Source organism: Knufia obscura (genome assembly GCF_036327395.1).
Source record: "Knufia obscura strain CCFEE 5817 isolate CBS 148926 chromosome Unknown scaffold_1, whole genome shotgun sequence".
NCBI lineage: Eukaryota > Fungi > Ascomycota > Eurotiomycetes > Chaetothyriales > Trichomeriaceae > Knufia > Knufia obscura.
The window spans coordinates 4,418,045-4,437,997 of NW_027042687.1; the positions used below are offsets into that span (position 1 = coordinate 4,418,045).

The 19,953-nt window shown below is 51.7% G+C and overlaps 8 protein-coding genes across 8 annotated transcripts; 3 read left to right on the top strand and 5 right to left on the bottom strand.

Moving 5' to 3' along the window:
• Positions 1-1,812: 1,812 nt before the first annotated feature.
• SHE9 (sensitivity to high expression protein she9) lies at positions 1,813-3,603 on the bottom strand (the record flags this gene model as incomplete). Its single annotated transcript, XM_064870109.1, has 1 exon — positions 1,813-3,603. One exon carries the CDS (start codon positions 3,601-3,603, stop codon positions 1,813-1,815), a length of 1,791 nt encoding a protein of 596 aa, XP_064735606.1.
• A 491-nt stretch (positions 3,604-4,094) lies between these two features.
• On the top strand, positions 4,095-4,973 carry PMZ80_001668 (uncharacterized protein; the record flags this gene model as incomplete). The annotated part of the gene is made up of 1 exon (XM_064870110.1): positions 4,095-4,973. The coding sequence occupies one exon, from the start codon at positions 4,095-4,097 to the stop codon at positions 4,971-4,973; it is 879 nt and encodes a 292-aa protein (XP_064735607.1).
• Positions 4,974-5,102: 129 nt separating this feature from the next.
• Positions 5,103-6,662, bottom strand: PMZ80_001669 (uncharacterized protein; the record flags this gene model as incomplete). The annotated part of the gene is made up of 2 exons (XM_064870111.1): positions 5,103-6,524; positions 6,570-6,662. The coding sequence occupies 2 exons, from the start codon at positions 6,660-6,662 to the stop codon at positions 5,103-5,105; spliced, it is 1,515 nt and encodes a 504-aa protein (XP_064735608.1).
• Positions 6,663-7,554: 892 nt separating this feature from the next.
• HNT3_1 (aprataxin-like protein) lies at positions 7,555-8,520 on the top strand (the record flags this gene model as incomplete). The annotated part of the gene is made up of 1 exon (XM_064870112.1): positions 7,555-8,520. The coding sequence occupies one exon, from the start codon at positions 7,555-7,557 to the stop codon at positions 8,518-8,520; it is 966 nt and encodes a 321-aa protein (XP_064735609.1).
• A 70-nt stretch (positions 8,521-8,590) lies between these two features.
• Positions 8,591-10,154, bottom strand: rrb1 (Ribosome assembly protein rrb1; the record flags this gene model as incomplete). Its single annotated transcript, XM_064870113.1, has 2 exons — positions 8,591-9,909; positions 9,956-10,154. The coding sequence occupies 2 exons, from the start codon at positions 10,152-10,154 to the stop codon at positions 8,591-8,593; spliced, it is 1,518 nt and encodes a 505-aa protein (XP_064735610.1).
• A 513-nt stretch (positions 10,155-10,667) lies between these two features.
• PMZ80_001672 (uncharacterized protein) lies at positions 10,668-12,344 on the top strand (the record flags this gene model as incomplete). Its single annotated transcript, XM_064870114.1, has 1 exon — positions 10,668-12,344. The coding sequence occupies one exon, from the start codon at positions 10,668-10,670 to the stop codon at positions 12,342-12,344; it is 1,677 nt and encodes a 558-aa protein (XP_064735611.1).
• A 1,201-nt stretch (positions 12,345-13,545) lies between these two features.
• On the bottom strand, positions 13,546-17,022 carry PMZ80_001673 (uncharacterized protein; the record flags this gene model as incomplete). Its single annotated transcript, XM_064870115.1, has 1 exon — positions 13,546-17,022. The coding sequence occupies one exon, from the start codon at positions 17,020-17,022 to the stop codon at positions 13,546-13,548; it is 3,477 nt and encodes a 1,158-aa protein (XP_064735612.1).
• A 987-nt stretch (positions 17,023-18,009) lies between these two features.
• Positions 18,010-19,406, bottom strand: PMZ80_001674 (uncharacterized protein; the record flags this gene model as incomplete). Its single annotated transcript, XM_064870116.1, has 2 exons — positions 18,010-18,422; positions 18,473-19,406. The coding sequence occupies 2 exons, from the start codon at positions 19,404-19,406 to the stop codon at positions 18,010-18,012; spliced, it is 1,347 nt and encodes a 448-aa protein (XP_064735613.1).
• Positions 19,407-19,953: the final 547 nt, after the last annotated feature.

A 19,953-nucleotide genomic window follows, 5' to 3' on the forward strand; every position in this document is an offset into this window, starting at 1 on the left:
CAACAAGACTACATCACATAGACGTATGTACAAAAGTGTTGCTCGAGCTAGCTGACTTAGGTCTACCATGTCCTTACCAGCATCTCATGCACTTGCAAGTACAATGCACTGTTCTCGTCTCCATTCGGCCTTCTGCCTTTACAGCAGCAGAACGCACGATCGTCGCAGGCATTCCATTGCTAGCCAATAGAGGTGGAAGGCATGATCAAACCACAATTCAGGAAACCACATCCAGCTAACTCAAAATCAGGAAGGCACGAGCGACATGAGCCTCGAATACACCTGCCACTCAAGGCCTAGCTAAGGGACGGCAAGTGCGATTGAGCGATGAGGAAGGAGCGACCCAGAAGTGATCGCTCCTGCCTCTGACAAGAGACCATGCAACTAGCAAGTACGACCAGGTGACTAGCACCTACCTCGCAGTCGATGAGACGAGGATACAGGTGTGATTGGTGAATATGTGAGGCACGACTCAGCCGAAGGAAAGCACGATCCTGATACCAGGAAGGAGCAAGACGTTGTAGGCTCCTGCTCAACGTGCCAACCAAGGCGGGTGGGGAAGGCGCGACGTACTTGATGATGAAGTAAGACGCAGGCACGACCACGAGTGGCAAGTAGTGCAGGCAAGCATGACAGACATTTTCAAGGGCAGGCACGGCGGCCTGCTCTCGCATGGGAGGAATCACCCGAGCACCTGGATGCGCCTGCTGTAAGGTGAGAGTCAGGGTAAGGTGAGAGTCAGGGTAAGGCAAGAGCGATCGGACGACAAGAAAAGCGCGGCCCCGCCTCCTATGCAGCGAATGTAAAGGCAGGTGCGACTGCTGTCGAGACAGGCACAAACAACAGCCTGCACCTGCCTTCAAATAAGAACGGTTATGTCGGCAAGTGGGTAACCTTTGATGGGGAGGGGGCACGACGGACAAACTCTATTGCCTTCAAACGGAATGATACAAGGGCAGGTACGACTCATTGTATGCACTTGCCCTGTCCAAAAACGATGCGCTGAGGCAGGTGCGACTTATACAAAAGCGGGCACGACCTGAAAACAAGGAAGCTGCGACCATTTGGTTGTTCCTGCCCTACGTTTTGAAAGACGTGGGGAGGAAGGCACGACTGCTAGAGCGGGAAGGTACGATCTAGTTGAAGGAAGGCGTGATCAGATAGGAGGAAGGTGCGATCGCTTACGTAGTCGCTCCTGCCTTGCCGTTTCGCTGATGTATGAGGAAGGCGCGATGGGTGCGGCAGGAAGGCACGATCACTATCGGTGGAAGGCGCGACGGGATCGCAAGGCAGGCAAGAGCGGTAAAGGGAAGCTGCGACCGTCTAAATGCTCCTACCTTCTATCTTCGCTGATTGTCAAGGAAGCCGCGATGAGCGAAACGGGGAAGGCACGACCGGTGGGGGTGGAAGGTACACAAGGCTCATAAGGAAGGGGCAACTCTTGAGACGCTCCTGCCTAGGCGTTTGACCCACGCAGATGGGAAGGTGCGACCTGTTTACGAGAACCGAGGGAAGGCATGACTGGGGTTAGGAAGCTACGACTAGTAGAGGAAGAAGGCGCCACAGACGACGTCTAAACGGTAAGTGCGGCCACTGGTGTTGCAACGGCAGGCACGACCATTTCCGAGGCAGGTACGATGTAGGGGAAGATGGTCGTGGCGAGTGTGACCACTTCATACAGATACGGACGCGGGGGCAAATGCTTGTGATACATATTAACGGAACTTCGACAATGATGGTTTGGCTTGAAGTGACTTGCTTTTCGTGCTTTGATGCTATGTATACACAATGTACATGAGTTGCAGCTTTCCATCATCTACCGCGAACACTTGATACGCCCACCGCATAGAAGAAACATACCACACTGACGGCACCGACGAAAGCGCCTTCGAGAACCTTGTTCGTAAGATCTCGCTGGCTTAGAACGACTTCTCTCCTCTCATCAAATAGCGAGACGACTTGTGACCGGGCGAGGTCGAAGTACCGCCTTGTGTAGGATCCGAGAAGGAACGGAAGATCTTTGTACTCTGCTGTTGCAAGGGGTGGAAGATCTTTGAGTGGAGGTTGCGTTTCTGTCTGTGGTGACGGCTGTTCTGTCTCTTCGATAGCTGCTGTTTCGACTATTGGTACAGATGGGCTGCCGGGAATGTCTGTGTCGGCTGGCGTGGTTTCGAGCTGTGTTTGAGCTTCTGAGACAACGTCTGCTGTTGTTACAGCCTCTGCAGCTTCCTCGATACGTGTCCGTTGTGCCATCTCTTCTATCGATGGAGCTTCCACTGCATTCGCTGTCATGACTTCAGCTCCTGATGTATCTGTGGCTTCCGCGGGTGCTGCTGCGTTCTCGGTCGACTCAGACCCAACCGCTGCCACCGCTTTTCCTGCAGCAATCGCCGTATCTTCTCCCTTGGCCCTCTCAATGTGGAAAATTGTCCTTATCTCATTCTCGGCAGTCTGCTCTCTTATTGCTTCTTGAACCTTCTCCTCGAAACCTTTGACCAGCCGTCTCCGGCGCCAGGGTTCGACTAGAATCTGAAACACCACGAACAATAGCACGTTAAGCCCCATAAGTCCCCACGTGCCCCATGTCGACATTTGACGAATCTTGTCAGACCATACCTGCTCTTCATGATATCTCGCTAGGATCGACTTCGACAGTTTCGTAGATGCTTCCTCATATGCAGCTTCCGACCTGCCCAGCTCTTCCTGCGCTTTTTGTTCAGCCTGCTCATTGGCGTGATCACTCCGGTATAGGTTGGTGAATCTTTCCAGGTCAGTCGGTGACCAAGCGTGCTTCCTGTGTAAGAGATCGTTCACCTCTCGCTGTGTATCCGATCTTGTGGCTATTGCTTGCTGGTATGCGTCTCGGGTATCCTTCACCTTTTGTCTAGCTGCTCGGACAGCATGTTCTTGGGCTTCGATGTCCTTCTTGAGCTGTTCGATAGAAGAGTAGCCAGTCAGGTCGTTGAGGCGTTTCGATGCCGTAAAGACGTGGGTCTGGAAGTTGTCCATGAAGTAGGAGAACCGTTCACGTAGATGTGAATAACGCTCCGCTAGCTGGGAGGGTAGAGGGTCGTTTTTCGGAGCAGAGGACGATGAGGCAGCCGAGGAGCCTGAGGATCCATCTTGGTCGCTGGTCGTAGAGCTTGCGCTTGACTCTTTCTTGGCCGCTTCAGTGGACACTGATTCCACTGTACCTCTGGCAGCTGTCTCGCCAGGTGCATCCGGGTTGTAGACTATGGAGGAAGACTCCGGAACAGTATGTATGATGGTCTCATCACGCTTCTGTTTGAGTGTGTCCTGTTCCGGTGGGCCTAGATGAATAGCCTCTGCTCGCGAGTCGATGGTATCGTCAATCCTCTGCTTCGCATCTTCGATCTTCCTGTCGACCTCGCTTTTCTTGTCATCGCTGTAGAATCGAGTCCGTGCAAGCTGAAATGGCTGCTGAAACTGTGGTAGCAGTCTCTGCCTGCAAGCTACTCCAGCCGGAGTGGTCTGTAATTGACTTGAAAATTGGCGTGTTATTAAAGGATGTACGTGTACAGGCCGTGCAGCTCTAAAGGCAGTCCAAATAGCTTGCTGCAACCGTATTGGAGCTGGCTGCATTGATCGTCGACTCGCGGAGAGCTGCAGCAGTCATCGGTAGCTGCTCATGAGCTTGCTGTTCGGCTTGCTAGACTTCTTCAAATGCTCGATCTCCCCGAACTGTTCACGAGGCTGAACCTTGAAAATGCGGCGACGCAATCAACATCGGTGTTTCGGCCGAGCAAATGACGTGACTTGGCCATTTTTATTTCTACGCAGCAGGAAGGACCCAAGTGATTGCTGTCTCCAGTCAGCATCGAAATTTCTGCCGGTAGTCCAATGATAGCCAAATTTAATGTCAAGGAACGTGCCTCCATGCGGACCGTCTACTGTACGAAGACTTAAACCGAGGGGTGGTCGTTCCTGACTAGTTTGATAGCAAGCAGAATCTACCCGAAATAAACTTGTTGAGACGGTTACCTTCAGGTGAAAGTCAAGTTTGGAATCTCTTATATCTCGTGATTTATCCTCTTCAGCATCGCCGTGATTATAACGTGTGACAGCACGACGACATGCCGTTTCCAGCGACTCTCGACAAGAAGCCCAAGGTTATCTTCTTCACGGACTTTGACGGCACGATCACCTTGAAAGATACGAACGACTACATCACAGACAACCATGGCTTCGGTGTGGAACAGCGCCGAGCCGGCAACAAACTCATCCTCGATGGAACCGACTCCTTCCGAGACGGTTTTCAGAAGATGATCAACTCATGGCAGGTCAGTCTAACAGAAATGATCAGCATTCTCGAGCAGAATATCAAGCTGGATCCTCACTTCCGAAACTTCGTGCTATGGGCGAAAGAGCACGATGTCCCCATCGTTGTGTTGAGCTCAGGAATGGTCCCAGTCATCTCTGCCCTACTGAAGAAGCTCCTCGGAGAAGATCTGATGAAGGACATTGAGATCATCGCAAACGAAACTCAGCTTGTGGCACCAGATAACTCTCTCGACAAGAAAGGTGGTTGGAACATAAAGTTCCACGATGAGAGCGCATTCGGCCATGACAAGTCTTTGACTATCCGACCATATGCAAATGCTATTGCCGAAATGCCCAACGAGAACGATAGGCCGACCTTGCTGTATGCTGGTGACGGCGTCTCCGATCTATCTGCCGCAAGGGAGACCGATCTGCTATTCGCAAAAGCTGGCCACGACTTGATCGTCTACTGCGAACGGGAAGGCATTCCCTTCACCACCTTCGAAGACTGGGACAGCATTTTAGAGGAGACCAAGAAGATCTGGTCTGGTGAGAAGACTGTTCGAAAGCTCGCTGAAGAGGGCTTGAAGAGGCACAGAACCAATTCCTCATCAAGGCCACTTCCAACGTCCGGTACGTTCAATAGGAAAACGAGCTTGTCGCAGGAGCAGAGGCCAGTGATTCAGGAGTAATTTGTGTAGCCTCGAGTGAGGCAGAACATTGCTGATTCCACATCAGGCAATGGTGATCTGACAAGTTGATTGACATGGTTACTCGTTGGAGGAAATGGTAGGGTTTAGACCGCATCTCGATATAGATCTTCAATCGTCAGACCCAGGCAAAGCCTGCTTAATGTTATCCGCTATGATATCGTTGCTTGCGTTTGTCGCTAGAACATTACCTGACAATAGTGCGTTGGTCAGGTCGTCGTCCCAGAAGAACTGTTGGCACTTCTTCAAGATTTTCAGTGGCTCTGGCCTCCGTGGTAACAATTTGAGCGCGAGTTTACGCGCATGTGCTTCTGCAGTTGAAGTCAGGAGAAGCATGAGCCCGACCCACGCTAGCAGATCGCTCCCTTGGTCTTGCTGGTCGACGCCATTCTCTGCGGAGGATAACAAATTTGCTTGGTACGCACAGGTGATCTGGAAGTAGTTTCGACCATTGACTAGGGCGGGATGTACCCGATCTCGGCGCATCACGTATGCGGTCAGCGCTGTGAGGATGAGACGTTCGATTGTACTTAAATGCTGGATCTGATGGAACTCGATACAGTATGCGACTTGTCGAAGAATGATTTGTGTACGTTCAGGTGAGTCAAATGTGCCTTCCTCATTGAGATGTGAAAGTTTGATAGAGTATGTGTTGAAATGCTCCAGCAGCTGAAGTATTTGAGTGCTGATCCTTCCAGAAAGTGCTAGGTCGGAGAACCCTGCTGGTAAGTCTGCTATTTGCATGCTGAGCTTCGGGTTGAAGGGGTGCTTGGGGTACGTCAATGGGTCGGTTCTCGATATCGTTGACTTGATCATGGCTCGATGTTTGAAGTACTGTGACCATATATCCGTTGCAGAAAGCACACGGCTTGAGCCTTCTGGGGGTTCGACATTGTTCTTTGGCTTCATCGCTGCTTGCATACCAGCCAGGTGCCTTGCAGTAGCGCTCACGTTCTTGATCAGTATCTCGATGGCGACAAGCTGACCCATGGTGAGCAGAATTGTTGGCGACATTGCAAACCGTTCAGACCGCAGCCGCTGTGACAATAGTGAGATGGTCTTTCCATAGCCCTTTGCAACGCTGAGTGGCGCATCATCATATAGACTCTGACATCTCCATCTGGCAGCTTCCGAGGTTGTCGTGAATGCTGTAAAAAGTAGCTCATCGTGAAGTATCTGATGAATGACGTGTGAGTACGAGCCAACGTTCTGTGATGAAACCTCGATGATTGAGGTAGCGTACGAGTTGACATAGAAGTCGAAGGCACCTATCGCCTGCTCCGTCTTCACAACTGGAAGCACTTCCAAGTTAGGGTTGACCAACAAAGTTGGCGACGATCCGTTGTCGCTGTCCGTTGCTTGACGCTCTACATGTTGTGTTTCCTCGCTTTCGGGCGTTGAAGCCTTTGAGTCTGCGGCATCGAAATCCAGTCGAACGAGCTCGGTTCCTTTCAAGCCCTCAAGCCGTGATATGACAGGAAGGTGGGTCAGGTGACTCTGGACCATCAACTCTGCAGGCCTACCATGAGTGCTCTGATTTATTAGCTTGGTGGCAACGCATCGGATACGTCTGCTCACATTAGTTCCTTTTCTTGTTGTTGGCATGGCTCTCGCGGTAGTCTGCCGTCGGCGTAGCCCAATATTGCTGGATTGTTTCCGTTGCGAATTCATGTTTTGTCGATCATCACACTTGATGAAAGAATCGCACCTCTGCAGGTCCGTTGCTTGCCGTGACGATCTAACGTACTTTTGCTTCAGGCGGGAGTTTGTTGATGAGCCAAGTCGTGTACGAGTGTGGATTAGGACTCTTTCATAAGAGCAAGGTCGAATTAATCAAAAACACCTGACCTTGACGAACCACCGAACCGTGTCTATAGAGAAATAGCTTCTATATTATCAATCAATAGTCGGCTTATGCTTGATTCTCGACGATCGTGTACAGTGGAGGCATATCGCCAGGGTATTGAGATCGCGCGAGTATTGAGTTTATTCAATAGGCTAATCTTTGAAGGAGCCATTTTTAGTGGATACGTAATTAAGAGAAGCAATTCCGAGACCCTCTGCAACCTTTTTGGTCGATTTGCGTACTGTAAGAGAAGCAGCAGCACCTCAAACCGTGTGTTGGGATGCAAAGACTCATGAAACTGGAATCCGAAACGAGTGGGCTGCTCCAAGCTTGATATTTGAGTCGGGGCGTGCATGCTCAAGCACTTTAAACTTCTGGCCGAAGCGGCTACAGGGAACGTTAGTGCAGATCCAAACACAAAGTCGCCTAAAGAGAGGGGTGACGTAAGCTGCATTCCAGCCAGCAAAGCGCACCAGAGCGTACCTCTCGGTCTTCCTACAGCTTGCCGTTTGGGTACTTTGGGTAGTGTCAAGCTGCTGAAGCTGTATGCACCGACTGACCATTAAATACAGTCAACGATACGCAGTAGTATTCACCTTGTGGTCTTTCACGCACGGATTAGAAGCGTGACGCTGGAAGTTCTCTACGGAATACAGAAACTGCAGGCACAGTCGCGATGTTTCCGTGTCGGAGCTACGATGCTAACACGTCCCTACCATGAGCAATCAGGAAGCTGCAAGCAACAACATGCCCGACATTGAAAAGCTAGGTACAGGTGCAAAGGAACAGAAGGAAGTCGCTAGCACAGCGGTTTCTAAGCAGGATGATGTTTCACTGACTGTCAGGGAGGCACCAGAGAAGGATATCGCTGGAGCGAAAACTGCCAGCTCTGTTCCACGAAAGAGGAATGCTTTCTCCGAAATGATGGCTGTCAAAACGAAACAGCAAAAGACCGATGGCAAACAACCCCACCATACTGTAGCCATATCGAAGCCAGGACTAGAGTCTTTCAGATCAGGACTCCTGCCATATATCACCAATCCCTCGTCGCTTCCACCTGGTACAATCATCCGAGAAACTGAACACACGATCTTGATTCGCGACCTCTTTCCCAAAGCACTAGTCCATCTTCTCATGTTACCAAAGGATCCAGCCTTCTACAATCTCACGCCTTTCGAAGCATTCAACTCTGATAAGGAAAAGAACGCTGCCTTCTTGGAGCTCATGAAGACTGAAGCTGCTTCGGCCGCTCAGCTAGCCGCTTCAGAGCTTTCGCGCTTGGTCTCGCAATATTCAGCTACTTGCAAAGCTCGCAACGACGCTCTCGACAGTGATGAGCTGCCAAAGGACTTGCCACCAGCGCGCGACTTTCTGCCTGACATTCGCATTGGTGTACACGCGCAGCCAAGCATGAATACTCTACATGTCCACATCATATCATGCGACATGCACTCTTCGGCGCTGAAGCACAAGAAGCACTACAACAGTTTCAATACCAATTTCTTCATTTCGCTTGAGGACTTCCCACTCATGGAAGAGGATAACTTGCTGGATTCGGTCGAGCAGGAGAGTTTGATCAAGGGAGACATGAAATGCTGGAGATGCGGAAAGAACTTTGGAAACAAGTTCAAGCAGCTCAAAGACCATCTTGAGGAGGAGTATGAAATGTGGAAAAAGATCTGAACAGGTCGAGCACAGGGACGGATGCAGCCCTGAGACAGCCCGAACGTCTCGATAGTACGGATATCGCCAACTAGACACTGATAGTTTTGAATACTCCAAAGCCACCACCTCCTGTCACCATCACAGTACCAGGCATCTGCGGATGCCAATGCAGCTCTTTTCCGTCCTCAACATGATGTATAAACAGCAGCTGAGGCGGCACTTTCTCAGCCCCTTCTCCAAGCCCCAGTCCAGCCTCCTTGCCATATTCCTCATCGTCGATCTCAACACTCAGATCCCACAATGTTGCTGTGTTATCGGCGCTTGCAACCGCCACAACACTGTCATCCGATGGATGCCATTCAATACTCGTAATCGGCTTCTTATGGAAATTGAAACTCGCGACTGGACTGGGGGTCAATGCACCGCCACCCTGCCGAGGCTTCCACTGCCGCAGATCCCAGACACCCCATTGCCCATCATCCGCGCCTGTAGCGAGTAAGTGTGCCGTCTGCCGACTCCAGGACATAACATTAACGTCTGTATTTGATACCTTGACATCAACAGCTGGTTTACGACTCTTACTTCTAACATCCCACACCTTCACAGTCCCATCACTGCTCGCTGATGCGAAGACATTTTTCTCGCTCGGTGACCACTGGATCTCTTCTACCGAACCCGCATGCCCGAGGTATGGTCTCGAGTCCGCGACGAACTGACCACTCTCGTTGCCTTGCGTGCTGTATATTGCACCGGCGCAGTCACCACTCAGTAACCGACCGGCCGGAAAGGAAGAAGCGAGCGCCCAGTCGAGCGCGTAGCCTTCGTCCTTGTGCATCCGCAACGTAGCGAGAGGTTTCGAGGCATTTGGCTGAAGCATGAAGCCAGGCGTTAATAGCGCTTTCAGGTGTGGCGTCACATCGTGAATGTGTATTTGTGCGTTCTCAAGTGATGTCGCTGTTAGCGTCGTTGGCATTTCTGACGAATTACTCGTTGTCTGTGTAGGTTGGAACGCCCGTATTCTGTTGGTCGTGCTTGGCAGTGGTATCGCCTTCGATTCTAATATCGGATCTGACGCCTCGTCGTCATCGTCATCGTCGTCCTCAGAATCTGACTCATTGCCATGGTCCATCTTGGCGAGACTGCTCAGCTTGAGGACCACGAGCTCATTCTCCTTGGCACGCGAAGATTCAGCTTGTGTGCCTGCTACAGCGTAGAGTGTGCGTGGGTATCGTTTGCGGTTGTCGCCGAGGTTATCGCGGATTATGTCGAACGACAGGCATGGCCATGTCGTGGACATTGTGTGGAGCATCTCGTATGTTGTTGGATCTGGGGTCAATGACAGGCCAGGCTGTAATATCGATCTGCCAGGGATGAATGTTTGTTCTTTTGTGTCGACGTCCATGGCGTCTGACCTTGTCAGTGTGAGCGAGATGTCATGGTAGTTTGCACATACCTTTTGTCTCCGCTTCACGCTCTGCATCTGGCCTGCCGTCAACGCCTGCCTCCATGACTTCGTCCCCTGAGTCGTCGTACTCGTCCTCGAATTCATCTTCAAAGTCGAGGCCTTCCTCGTTCTGCGCTCCTGTCTCTGGGCGCTGTCCAGCCTTGAGCGGCGCACCGCCGTCTAGTTCTTCTGCACTGCGCTTTGACATGTTGTTTGCGATTAGGATTGTGAGTACTACCGAGCCAAGAGCGTAGAGCGCAAGGCATCTTGATCCAGAATTTTTTTTATGTAAATTCTTATGCAGCACCCTTATCGATAACAATAGGACTACTTGCGCTTTTTGTGTCTAGAACGCTACCATACAGCGCCGTTTCACCGTCCGTAGAGATTGACGATTTCATATAACTTGACTACGGTGGCGTATTGGTAACCGTGGCGGTATTCTTAACGTTCTACACGACTAACAGCAAATAACGTTCACCAGGTTGCTGCTTCCATGTTAATATGGCAAGGACGCTCGTTTCTAGGGGTTACGCTTGCTCACGTGTGACTGGCACAGCCGCTTCGACTGAATAATTGCGATTGACGTCATCAATGTCTTTGTTGCTCGTGTAAACCGCAAACGCTCTTTTGGCCAAAACTTCCATCGACTAATCGAAGTACGACATCTCGTCAAATATCCCAACCACAATAGATACCTGCACTGTCAACAAACCACTCGATGCCGTTCCTCGAAGATGGCAGCGATGCCCAGCCATATGCAAGCATGGCGGGCAACCTCGATGCTCGCCTTCTCAAAGCTCTTCGTGTCATGGGCTTCGAGACCGTGACCCCCGTCCAACAGATCGTCCTTACTCAATTACCCAGCTTTCAGTCCGACTGTCTAGTTCAAGCCAAAACAGGCACTGGCAAAACCGCAGCCTTCCTTCTTCCATGTTTACACACACTGTTGAACTCGCCTACGCCGCTCCCCAATGGCCAAGTTGGTGTCCTTGTCATTTCACCCACTCGCGAGCTTGCCTTGCAGATCGCTAAGGAATGCGATCAGTTGACGTCTCAACTGGGCAGGAACAAGCTGGAATGTCACGTCGCGTTCGGTGGGACGGCGAAGGCCACCAACCTCTCCAAGTTCATGAACGGGTCTCCATCCATCCTCGTGGCGACACCAGGCCGTCTGAAAGACTACCTATCCGAGAGCCAAGTAGTCCGCAAGTTTGCCAACATCAGGACACTAATCTTGGATGAAGCGGACACTATGCTCGAGAGTGGCTTTCTCGCAGACGTGAAGGAAATTCTCAAGCTCCTGCCACCCAAAAGTGCAGGCTGGCAAGGAATGTGCTTCTCTGCGACCGTTCCAGCGAAGACCAGAGAAGTCGTTGACAATGTCCTCGCTCCAGGCTATGCCAGTCTGTCCACCATCGACAAAGCCGAGCCACCAACATTAGAAAGAGTACCTCAATACCACGTCATCATGCCCTCCGTCACGGACACGTTCAACACCCTCGCATCTCTCCTCAACCACGAACTCACCCCCGACTCGAAAGCCATCGTCTTCGGCGTCACCGCAAACATGGTCGCGCTCTACAGCAATCTCTTTTCCCAAGGCCTTACATCCCTTCGAGTCTTCGAGCTACACTCCCGCCTGAGCCAGAACGTACGTACTCGTACCACCAACGACTTCAAGACCGCCAGCTCAGGCCTCATGTTCGCATCTGACGTGATTGGCCGAGGCATGGATTTTCCAAATGTCGATCTTGTCGTCCAAGTTGGCCTTCCTTCAAACTCAGAACAATACATCCACCGTGTGGGCCGAACAGGACGAGCAGGCAACACAGGTCGAGCCATCATCCTGCTCACACAAGCTGAGTCATTCTTCATCAACGCCAACCGCCGTCTACCTATCCAGCCACACGCGCAAACAGCCAAGATCGTGAGCGACGCGGTAGCGCATGCATCCAGCGTCGAGCGCGCAATGCACGCCATCGACGAAACCGTCAAACAGCGCGCTTACTCGTCTTTTCTGGGCTTCTTCGCCGGATCTGGTTTACTCAAGCCTCTGCGTATGGACAAAGCTGGACTGGTACGAATGGCGAATGAGATGGCGATGCAGGGTATGCATTGTCCCGAGCCACCACCGATGGAGAAGAAGACGATTGGGAAGATGGGACTGAAGGGCGTGCCGGGTTTCAACTATGCGACTGTTGGTGGACCAACTAGTACGGGGGCACAGACTGCGAGACCTCCGCCACGAAGGCCACGACCTGCTGCGAAGGAAGGACCAGACGCGAGTCGTGATTTACTGAACCCGAAACCTGCGGGTACAGGGGTGGTTAAGAAGAAAGCTTCTAGGAACGGCAGAAGAGGCGGGCATGCTGGTGGTGGTGGGAACGGCGAATAACTTGTTTGCTGCGGTGGTTTACAAGACATGAAGCCGTACAACGAGACTGAATGATACAGCTTCAAGAGAAAAACATATAGACATAGAGAACGGAATAGACCTAGAAGGAGTCAAATCGACGATTCAGTGGTGGGGATGGAAGGCAAATAAACCACAATGGAGTGGTGCAAGCCTCTTCACAATCATCGTAGCGAGTATGGTGTTAACAGCATCAAGGTCATGAGCGTCAAGGAACGGATGGGACTGTTTATTGACTTGATACCCAACAATGAAATTCCGTCGCACCGCCTCCTCAACCTTGGCTTTTGTGGTAACGGTTGCTTGATATACACAAAGCCTGTGCCGTTAACAAATTGTCGGTGTCGCATACTTTAGGTCTAGGGCTTCGCGGATATCACCGGCTCTAAGCTTTAGGCTGTGTGAGCGCCTATGGTGCCCGAATATCGAGGCTTTGAGCTTCCCGAGCCTTGCGACACTCACAGCTGATTTTGCTGGATCAGCAGTTTATTGACAGCACAGGCTTGACTTACAGTATGAAAATTTTCCACACGTCTGAACGTAAGTCTGAGCCTGGTATCAGGTCCATGAAAGAAAGGGCGGAATGTTGCAGCTGAGCTTTGCTCTAGGCATCGTCGGCAATGTCCGCTTACCAGCGGAATAAACCGCAGGGCCCATGTATCGATCGTCAGCGAGAAATTGGGCATATTGCGCACAAATCCGGGTCTGGGCCATCCGCGCCTGCCTCATATGAGCGCCCTGGACATACAGAGTACCCTATAGGAGGAAGAGCATATCGGCGCTGAAATACTAACATGGAAGAGTTCGAGAACACAGTCAGCTCGAAAGAGAAGGATGCTTGTGCTCGTAACAGATATACACTGCTTAATATTGCGCGCTAGTTTCTCGAGTCTCAGTGACTGATGATAATCACCGTGTTGTTTGAAAAAGAGCTCAATTTATGCGATGATACGACCTCGATTCTTCTGGTAGGGACCATGCAATATTTGGTAGCACTCCTCACACCGAGCTCTATGCCGCTAAATCGTTCAAGTCAATAAGGTGGGATCTCAAGCTGATAGGCTATGCCCACACATCGATTCTCGATTTCTTCGAGCAATGGACTGCATTCACCACCAAATATAGCGTACAGCCGACAATGGAACATAACTTCAAAGGTCCAACCCCAGGGCATGCTGCTCCATTACCGCCGTCCTCCAATCAATCTATGTCTATTCGCCTGATGGGCTAACCAACCGGACCTCTTCTTCGTGGGTTGCTTCTGCTCGGCAGGTTCCAGTTCCAGCTGAGTCTGAGGTTGAGGAGGGTAAAGTGGTATTTCCGCCGAAGGCTTTGCTGACGACATGGCTTGGCCTTCGTGAACTGGAGTGAGGCGAACATGTGGGACTACTTCGCCTGGTGAAGATGTTTTACCGTTTGGGAATGCTGGCTGGGATTGTGCGTTGTCGTCGCAGTGACAGGCGTGTTGATGTGGTTTATCGTGGCTGTGTGAATGTTGAGATTTGGCTTGTGGCTGTAGCTGTAAAGGTGTCCGTGGTTGTTGTTGAGTTTGCTGCTGAGGCTCGTAGTACGAGTAGCGCTGTTGCTGCTGTTGCTGATCATGTGGTTCTGCCCGCCATACCTGCCGACCAAACAGATCTTTGTCCTTCATGTTCTGGCGCCCCACGTTATGGTTGAGACTTGCTCCGCGACCAATGTCTGGAATAGGCAGTCGCTTCGCGTTGTGCTCAGTGTCTGCGGGTGGCGCTGTTCGTGTGATGGACGAGCGGTCGACTGGTGGTTGGGGGCCAGGTGGTTGTAGGCCGGCATTCTGGGCCTGATATGGCGTTGGTTTTACATACACCAATTGTGCCCTCCCTTGGTATAGCGAACCCATTTGTGGTGATGCCGCTGATTGCGAGTGCGCTGATTCCCGGTTGTGGACTTGATTTCTGAGTAGTGGCATCTGATCTTGCTCAGATGCGCGACGTGGTTGCATCCGTGCCTGCTCAAGCACATGACGTTCAACTGGCTCGGTACGGCTACGATTAGGCGTATGAGGCACTGCGACTGCTTGGTCACGGTCTCTGAAGCGTGAAGAAGGCGGCGGTGGCGGGCGCTCCGAAGGACCGAGGTGTTCATTGTGGCTCGGATCGACAAAGTGGCGACTCTGTTGGAATGCAGGCGATCGATAATCGGGTTGAGATGGCACCCACACTTGCTGACGATTGTGTGTTGCTGCTGACTGGGCCTGGTAGGCTGAAGGTTGAGGTGTCAGTACACTGGTAGGATGCATCGTCAGAGGGTTTGGTACTCTCGGCCGCAAAGGTGAAACAGCTCCTTGTGGGGGTTGTGGGTTTGGTTGCTCTTCTGCGGAGACACTTGACCTTCGAGAAGATCCGAGCGATGAGGGTCCTTGAACAGACAGACTGTGTAGAGAAGTCGAGCTGTGTGTGGGAAGAGTCAGGTTATGGCGGTTGTCAGACTGTAATGGTGACGGTGGGCTGCTAACGCCGTGCTCCGAGACCGCTGCAGAAGGAAAGAAACCAGATTGTGGTCGACCTGCTGATTGTGTATTACCATCCAAAGCGCGTAGTCCAGGTACGGTCCCAGAGACCAGCATGCTATTCCGATATGGTACCGGCTTTCTGGGTATTGTTGGCGCACGCGTAACATTGATTTGAGGAACAACCGAGTCCGAAAACGAACGCTGATGTGTATACTCTTCCATTGCCTGCATGATCTGAAGTGGTGGATGAGTCGCGCGCGTGGTAGGATGTGGTATTGGAGGAGCGGTGATTGGGCGTTCCATGGCGCTTTGTACCTGCCGAAGCCTAGGGAGCTCCGAGATTTGGTCCTCATTATCGTGATCTGACCCGGTTTCTGACACAGGATAAGGAGGCAAGACCTTGGATCTCCCTTTCTGGCCGGCACGAAGTAAGGATGGGAGTCTTGCCAGCTTGGGGTCGATTCGGAAGATCTCATGGCTTTTGGCCGGTGGCTGGGCATGCAAAAACAATTCCGTCTCTTGTGTAGCGGAGGACGGAGTCTGTGCCTGAGGCGAGTTCTGGGTACGTGAAGGAGACAACATTGATCCGGACTGTGTAGGCATGACAGTTGGCACATTTTGGGGTGAGTTTAAGCCAATATTCTGCGAGTGGTCAGCATCGGCCGGAATGTGCCTCAACGTCGTGCTCGATATAGGAGGTAGCGCTCTGGGATTGCTGATAGATGAAGCTTGCTTTGTGGTCCTTTTCGGCTTGCATTCTGAGACATCCGATTCGTTGAGCTGCGAAGAGCCTCTTCGGCTATGCGGGAAGTCGTTATCTTGCGCAACCGTGGTCGTTTGCACGGCGTGTGCCATGGTCGAATGGTGCTGCTTTTTAGCTTTATGAGAAGTCTGGGCAGTCACATTGAACGCTTGAGGTGGCGCAGGATCCGGTCCACCCTCGATATTTTCCTGCTGTGGTGATGTTGACAGTCCTGTTGGGGACGATGAAAGCGCTACCGGTGGTTCTGCTTGCGGCTCCTGCCGAGATCCTCTTTGACGTTTTGCCCGTTCTCGGTAATCGGCGTAGGTATCTCTGGGTCTGTCTTTAACAGGCTGTGGTGTTGGAATCTCCTCCGATGGCTCTTGACCGGGTGATGAAGGCAATACGTTCGACGTTGTTTCTGCTGTAGACGACTTCATGGTCCCCTGTGCATCATCATTCGATTTCAACTTGCCGGAAGAATGCGTTCTCTGCTGTTGATGGTCCACCGATATCGATTCGTCTGGGCTGTCTACAATGGCCTTTGATCTGCCGTCTTCGATTTTGATAGCGATCGCCGAAGCCCCATCCAATTCGTGGATTACCGGAAGTTTGTCCATTGAAATAGCCGAGGAATCGTCCTGTGCTTCGACACGATAAGGTAGGCTACTGACAGAAGATGTCTGATCTCGATGATGTCGCACTGAGCCATCCACAATTCCCATCAACGTGTTTCCATGGCTGCTGACGGGACTTTGCAAATCAAGATTCGGGTGGTCGTCGGTTGCAACACCGCTAACGGAAGAGTTATCGTTGCCCAAAGTCTGCCTAGACTGTCGATGTCGACTGCGCTTCCACGCAAGTAGATTTTTCGGATTTTGTTGCTGGGCCATCGGTACTTGCGCCGAAGAAGAGGGCTGTGTTTGCTGCGACTGCGAGGACAAAGGTCGACTAAGGACGGTATTGGCGCGAACTTCGCAATTGTCAAGCTGTGCTGTGGCCTCAATGTTCTTCAAGTCGTGAAGTACAGTCTTCAACTTGTCATGGGTAGTCTGCAATCTTCCGAAGGTTGCAGCAGATTTGGGTCCATCCTCCAGAGTCCAAGGGTTTTTGGTGTTGATGCGAACACTCTCCTCACTCACTTGTTCTACTCGAGCTGGTTCCAGGAGCTTGAGGACCCGGTCGATCGCCTCTTCAGTGTCACAAATGAGTTCATCCATTTTCTGCTGCCTTTCCGAAAGCAGGAATGGGCCCCGCTCGGTCAACAAGTTTCGTGCCATGTCTATATGGGCGACAGCTTGTCGCGCCAAGCCTAGATATTCGCACGACTTGTGTTCGGCTGGTCGCAGAACATGTTGAAAGTCACCTATCTTAACGATATACACGAAATCTGGTGTCACGGAAGGCAGCGAGCTACCATCAGACGACATGTCTGCGAAGGTCGAAGACCGTCACTTAGCTCAGCCCATCGACGGAATGGTCGAAGCTAGTCGACAGCAAGATCGAGTTGTGATGTGATGGGGCCCGAGGCTGCGCCATGTGGTGCGCTGTGTGGTGGTACGGTCAACTTGCGTCTGTCTCATGCCACAAGCTTTTGGGCCGAGCGCGCCGTGCTGCTTTAGGACCAGATGTCCTTCCGCTCGCGAAAAGTTGCAAACTTTACTCTCGCTTATTATCGAATGGCGTTCGCGCTATGAATACGGTTTCAAGGGTTCTGCACCTAGTGTGTACTTGGCTGCGCCTTACACAAATCGTGATCCAGGCCGTGCTCTCCTTCGCAAACATCTGTGCTCAAAGCACCTCAAATATTCGATCCGCATGATGAGAGCGGCCGTACCAATTGGTGATCTTTCTGTCTCATCGATGACGCCTCGATGGGAAACAATATTACATGTTGCAAGATCAGGCTGGGATTATGGACCCTCAACAAGATTGGGAGTGTCGTCCGCATCTGGGTAGCGTCTCAAATTCACCCCACATTAACCGGTGTGCGCCCACTGTAGTGGTCAATTTCCGGCCACCAACCAAGCTTGTGATTCCCTAATCAGGCATTGCGGCGTCCCCGAGGGGAAGTGCCCAAGCTACCGCATGTCTCAGATGCGACTTCCTTGCCCATTGCCTGCAAGCGATCAAGCCGCGACATTCGGAAGCATCAGCGGAGTTGTCGTTGACAGCGAAGCCGAAGCCTTGCTTTGTCATTATTCCATCTGCGACTAATACCTACGGGCCTTGCAAATATGCAATTTCTGGTCCATGAACGATTGACTTAAGCAAGGTGGAAGGCGTACCTCGAAATGTGTGAAGATGGCAAGACATCCTTCGCAATACGTTCAGCAGCTTCGCCCCTGCCTCGTGTGGCTGTTGATCCCGTTCGACAATGTGACTCTTTCGCAAAGGCTAGGGGTCCGCGCGAACTCTCAGAAACTCTTAACAGCTGGGCTGAGCACATTCTGACCATTGCCACCAAGCCTCACACCATTGTGGGTCACCTTGGAAACAGCTGGCACAATCACCACGCTGTTGATGTTCCTGCCCACAGTACCTCGTCCGGTATCTTGAGCAGGCGTGACCCAGTCGAACTTGAAAGTATCAGGCTGACCGAATAGCCAGACAGCGGTCTGTACTGCATTATTGATGACTTCGGTAAGATGACGATTTCGATGCTCGTTGGAGTACTGTGTGTTCGACCAAGGCGAGAACACATTGGTGAAGTGGGTTGCGATGCGCGTAACGTTTTCACCAGTACTTTGAGACGATGAGGGATCTCGCATCAGATCAGGTCGTAGGTATTTGGTCAGTGCTTTCCAGGTGCTGAAAGCCGCGAGAGTATCTCCACCCAATCATCAGCAAGTAGAGTCAAGCGAGCGGAGTTAAACATACCTTTTGACGCAGAATGGGACACCGTTCTGTTATATATTGCAGCGACTGTGCCTGCGAGGTCTTGAGGCAGAAGAGGCTGTGTACCTTCGCCAGGCGCAACTGTGAGATTGAAGATATGAAATGCCAAGCAATGCTTGATCAAAAGCATAGGATTGGTAGCGTTTTCGAAACAAGCAGCAAGCGGCTGAGCAAGCTGTGACGTCTCAAAGCGAGAGAGTTCCGATTCGAGATTGGCATCAAGCGGTATGCTCCGATTGTTGTAGAAGTTTTCGACGTGTTGGTCGATCTGGTCGATTACTGTTGAAAGCTTTGTTCGCACTTCCGCATCGGCTGCCTGCTGTGGAAGAAAGTCAAGGCCTCCCATGGCTGCTACAGAAATCATCGGAGTTCCTTTCTCCCCACCGTAACGAGGCTCTGAGCCAGGTACGTAGGCACCTCGAGCTGCGTTTCTGTTGCGCTTCGCACGTTTCTTGAAAATGAAGAAAGATATGAGAGCAGCGATCAATGCTCCTGCAACGAAACACCCCACTGCCGCTCCTGCAATGGCTCCGGTGTCATTACTCCGCCCTGGCGAAGGCGACGAGGTGCCACTCTGAGCGGCGCTCGTAGCAGCGCCTGTATTCGAGCTTGCAGCGGTTGCCGTGGCGGATACACTTGTCACAGCGTCACTACTGGACACTGACAGCGTTGCACTCTGAGCTGTGGAATCCGTGACTTCTAACCATAGAAAGGCAGTGGAGTTGGTTGAAGCACCGCCTGATAACGTTGTGTTGTAGATGACGGTTGATTGGGTTACGGTGACTTCTATATTAGATGTAGGCCAGTAGCAGTTTGAAGTTGGAGGGCTCCTGCATGCTACGACGGCTGAGATTGTAGGATTGGGCGGGACACCCGGTGTACCAGATGGCGAACCTGAGAGATTTGTGGCAGACATACTGCGGGTGACAGGCGCAGGCCAGGACAGAATACGTCTTGGTAGGAGTAGATATTGTAGACCTTTCGCACAAGAATTGAGGTGAAGAAGGAAGAAGACAGGCGTGCAAGTATTGCTGGCTTCAGGCTGGTCCACCATCTAAGCGGCGTGCAGATGTCCAGTCCACGGTACAAGTCAAGGCAAGTGCAGCCGAGCGGCACATTGCAGGGTTCACAGCAGCTAGCAAACACCGCCCCTGAGCCTGCTGCCGCATATCACATGCACTAGTGCTGCACGGACATCTCAATGCCCTTCGCTTCACTCTTGAACGAAGATCCAGAAGCAGTTTTGCCCAAACGAGACATGTTTGGTGCATCTCTTGGAGATATAGCCCCAATTCGCAGGCATTCTGATAGGCTCGTGGAGCCCTGTTTGCAAGTTGGAGGACACCATGCCTTGCATGCACGGTAACATGTAGTAGTCGTCGCTACCGATGCAGCCACCGAATAAACTCTTCCGAGACTCGAGCTCTGGCGTGCTTCGTCAAGGTCAGCCGGAGCAATGAGCT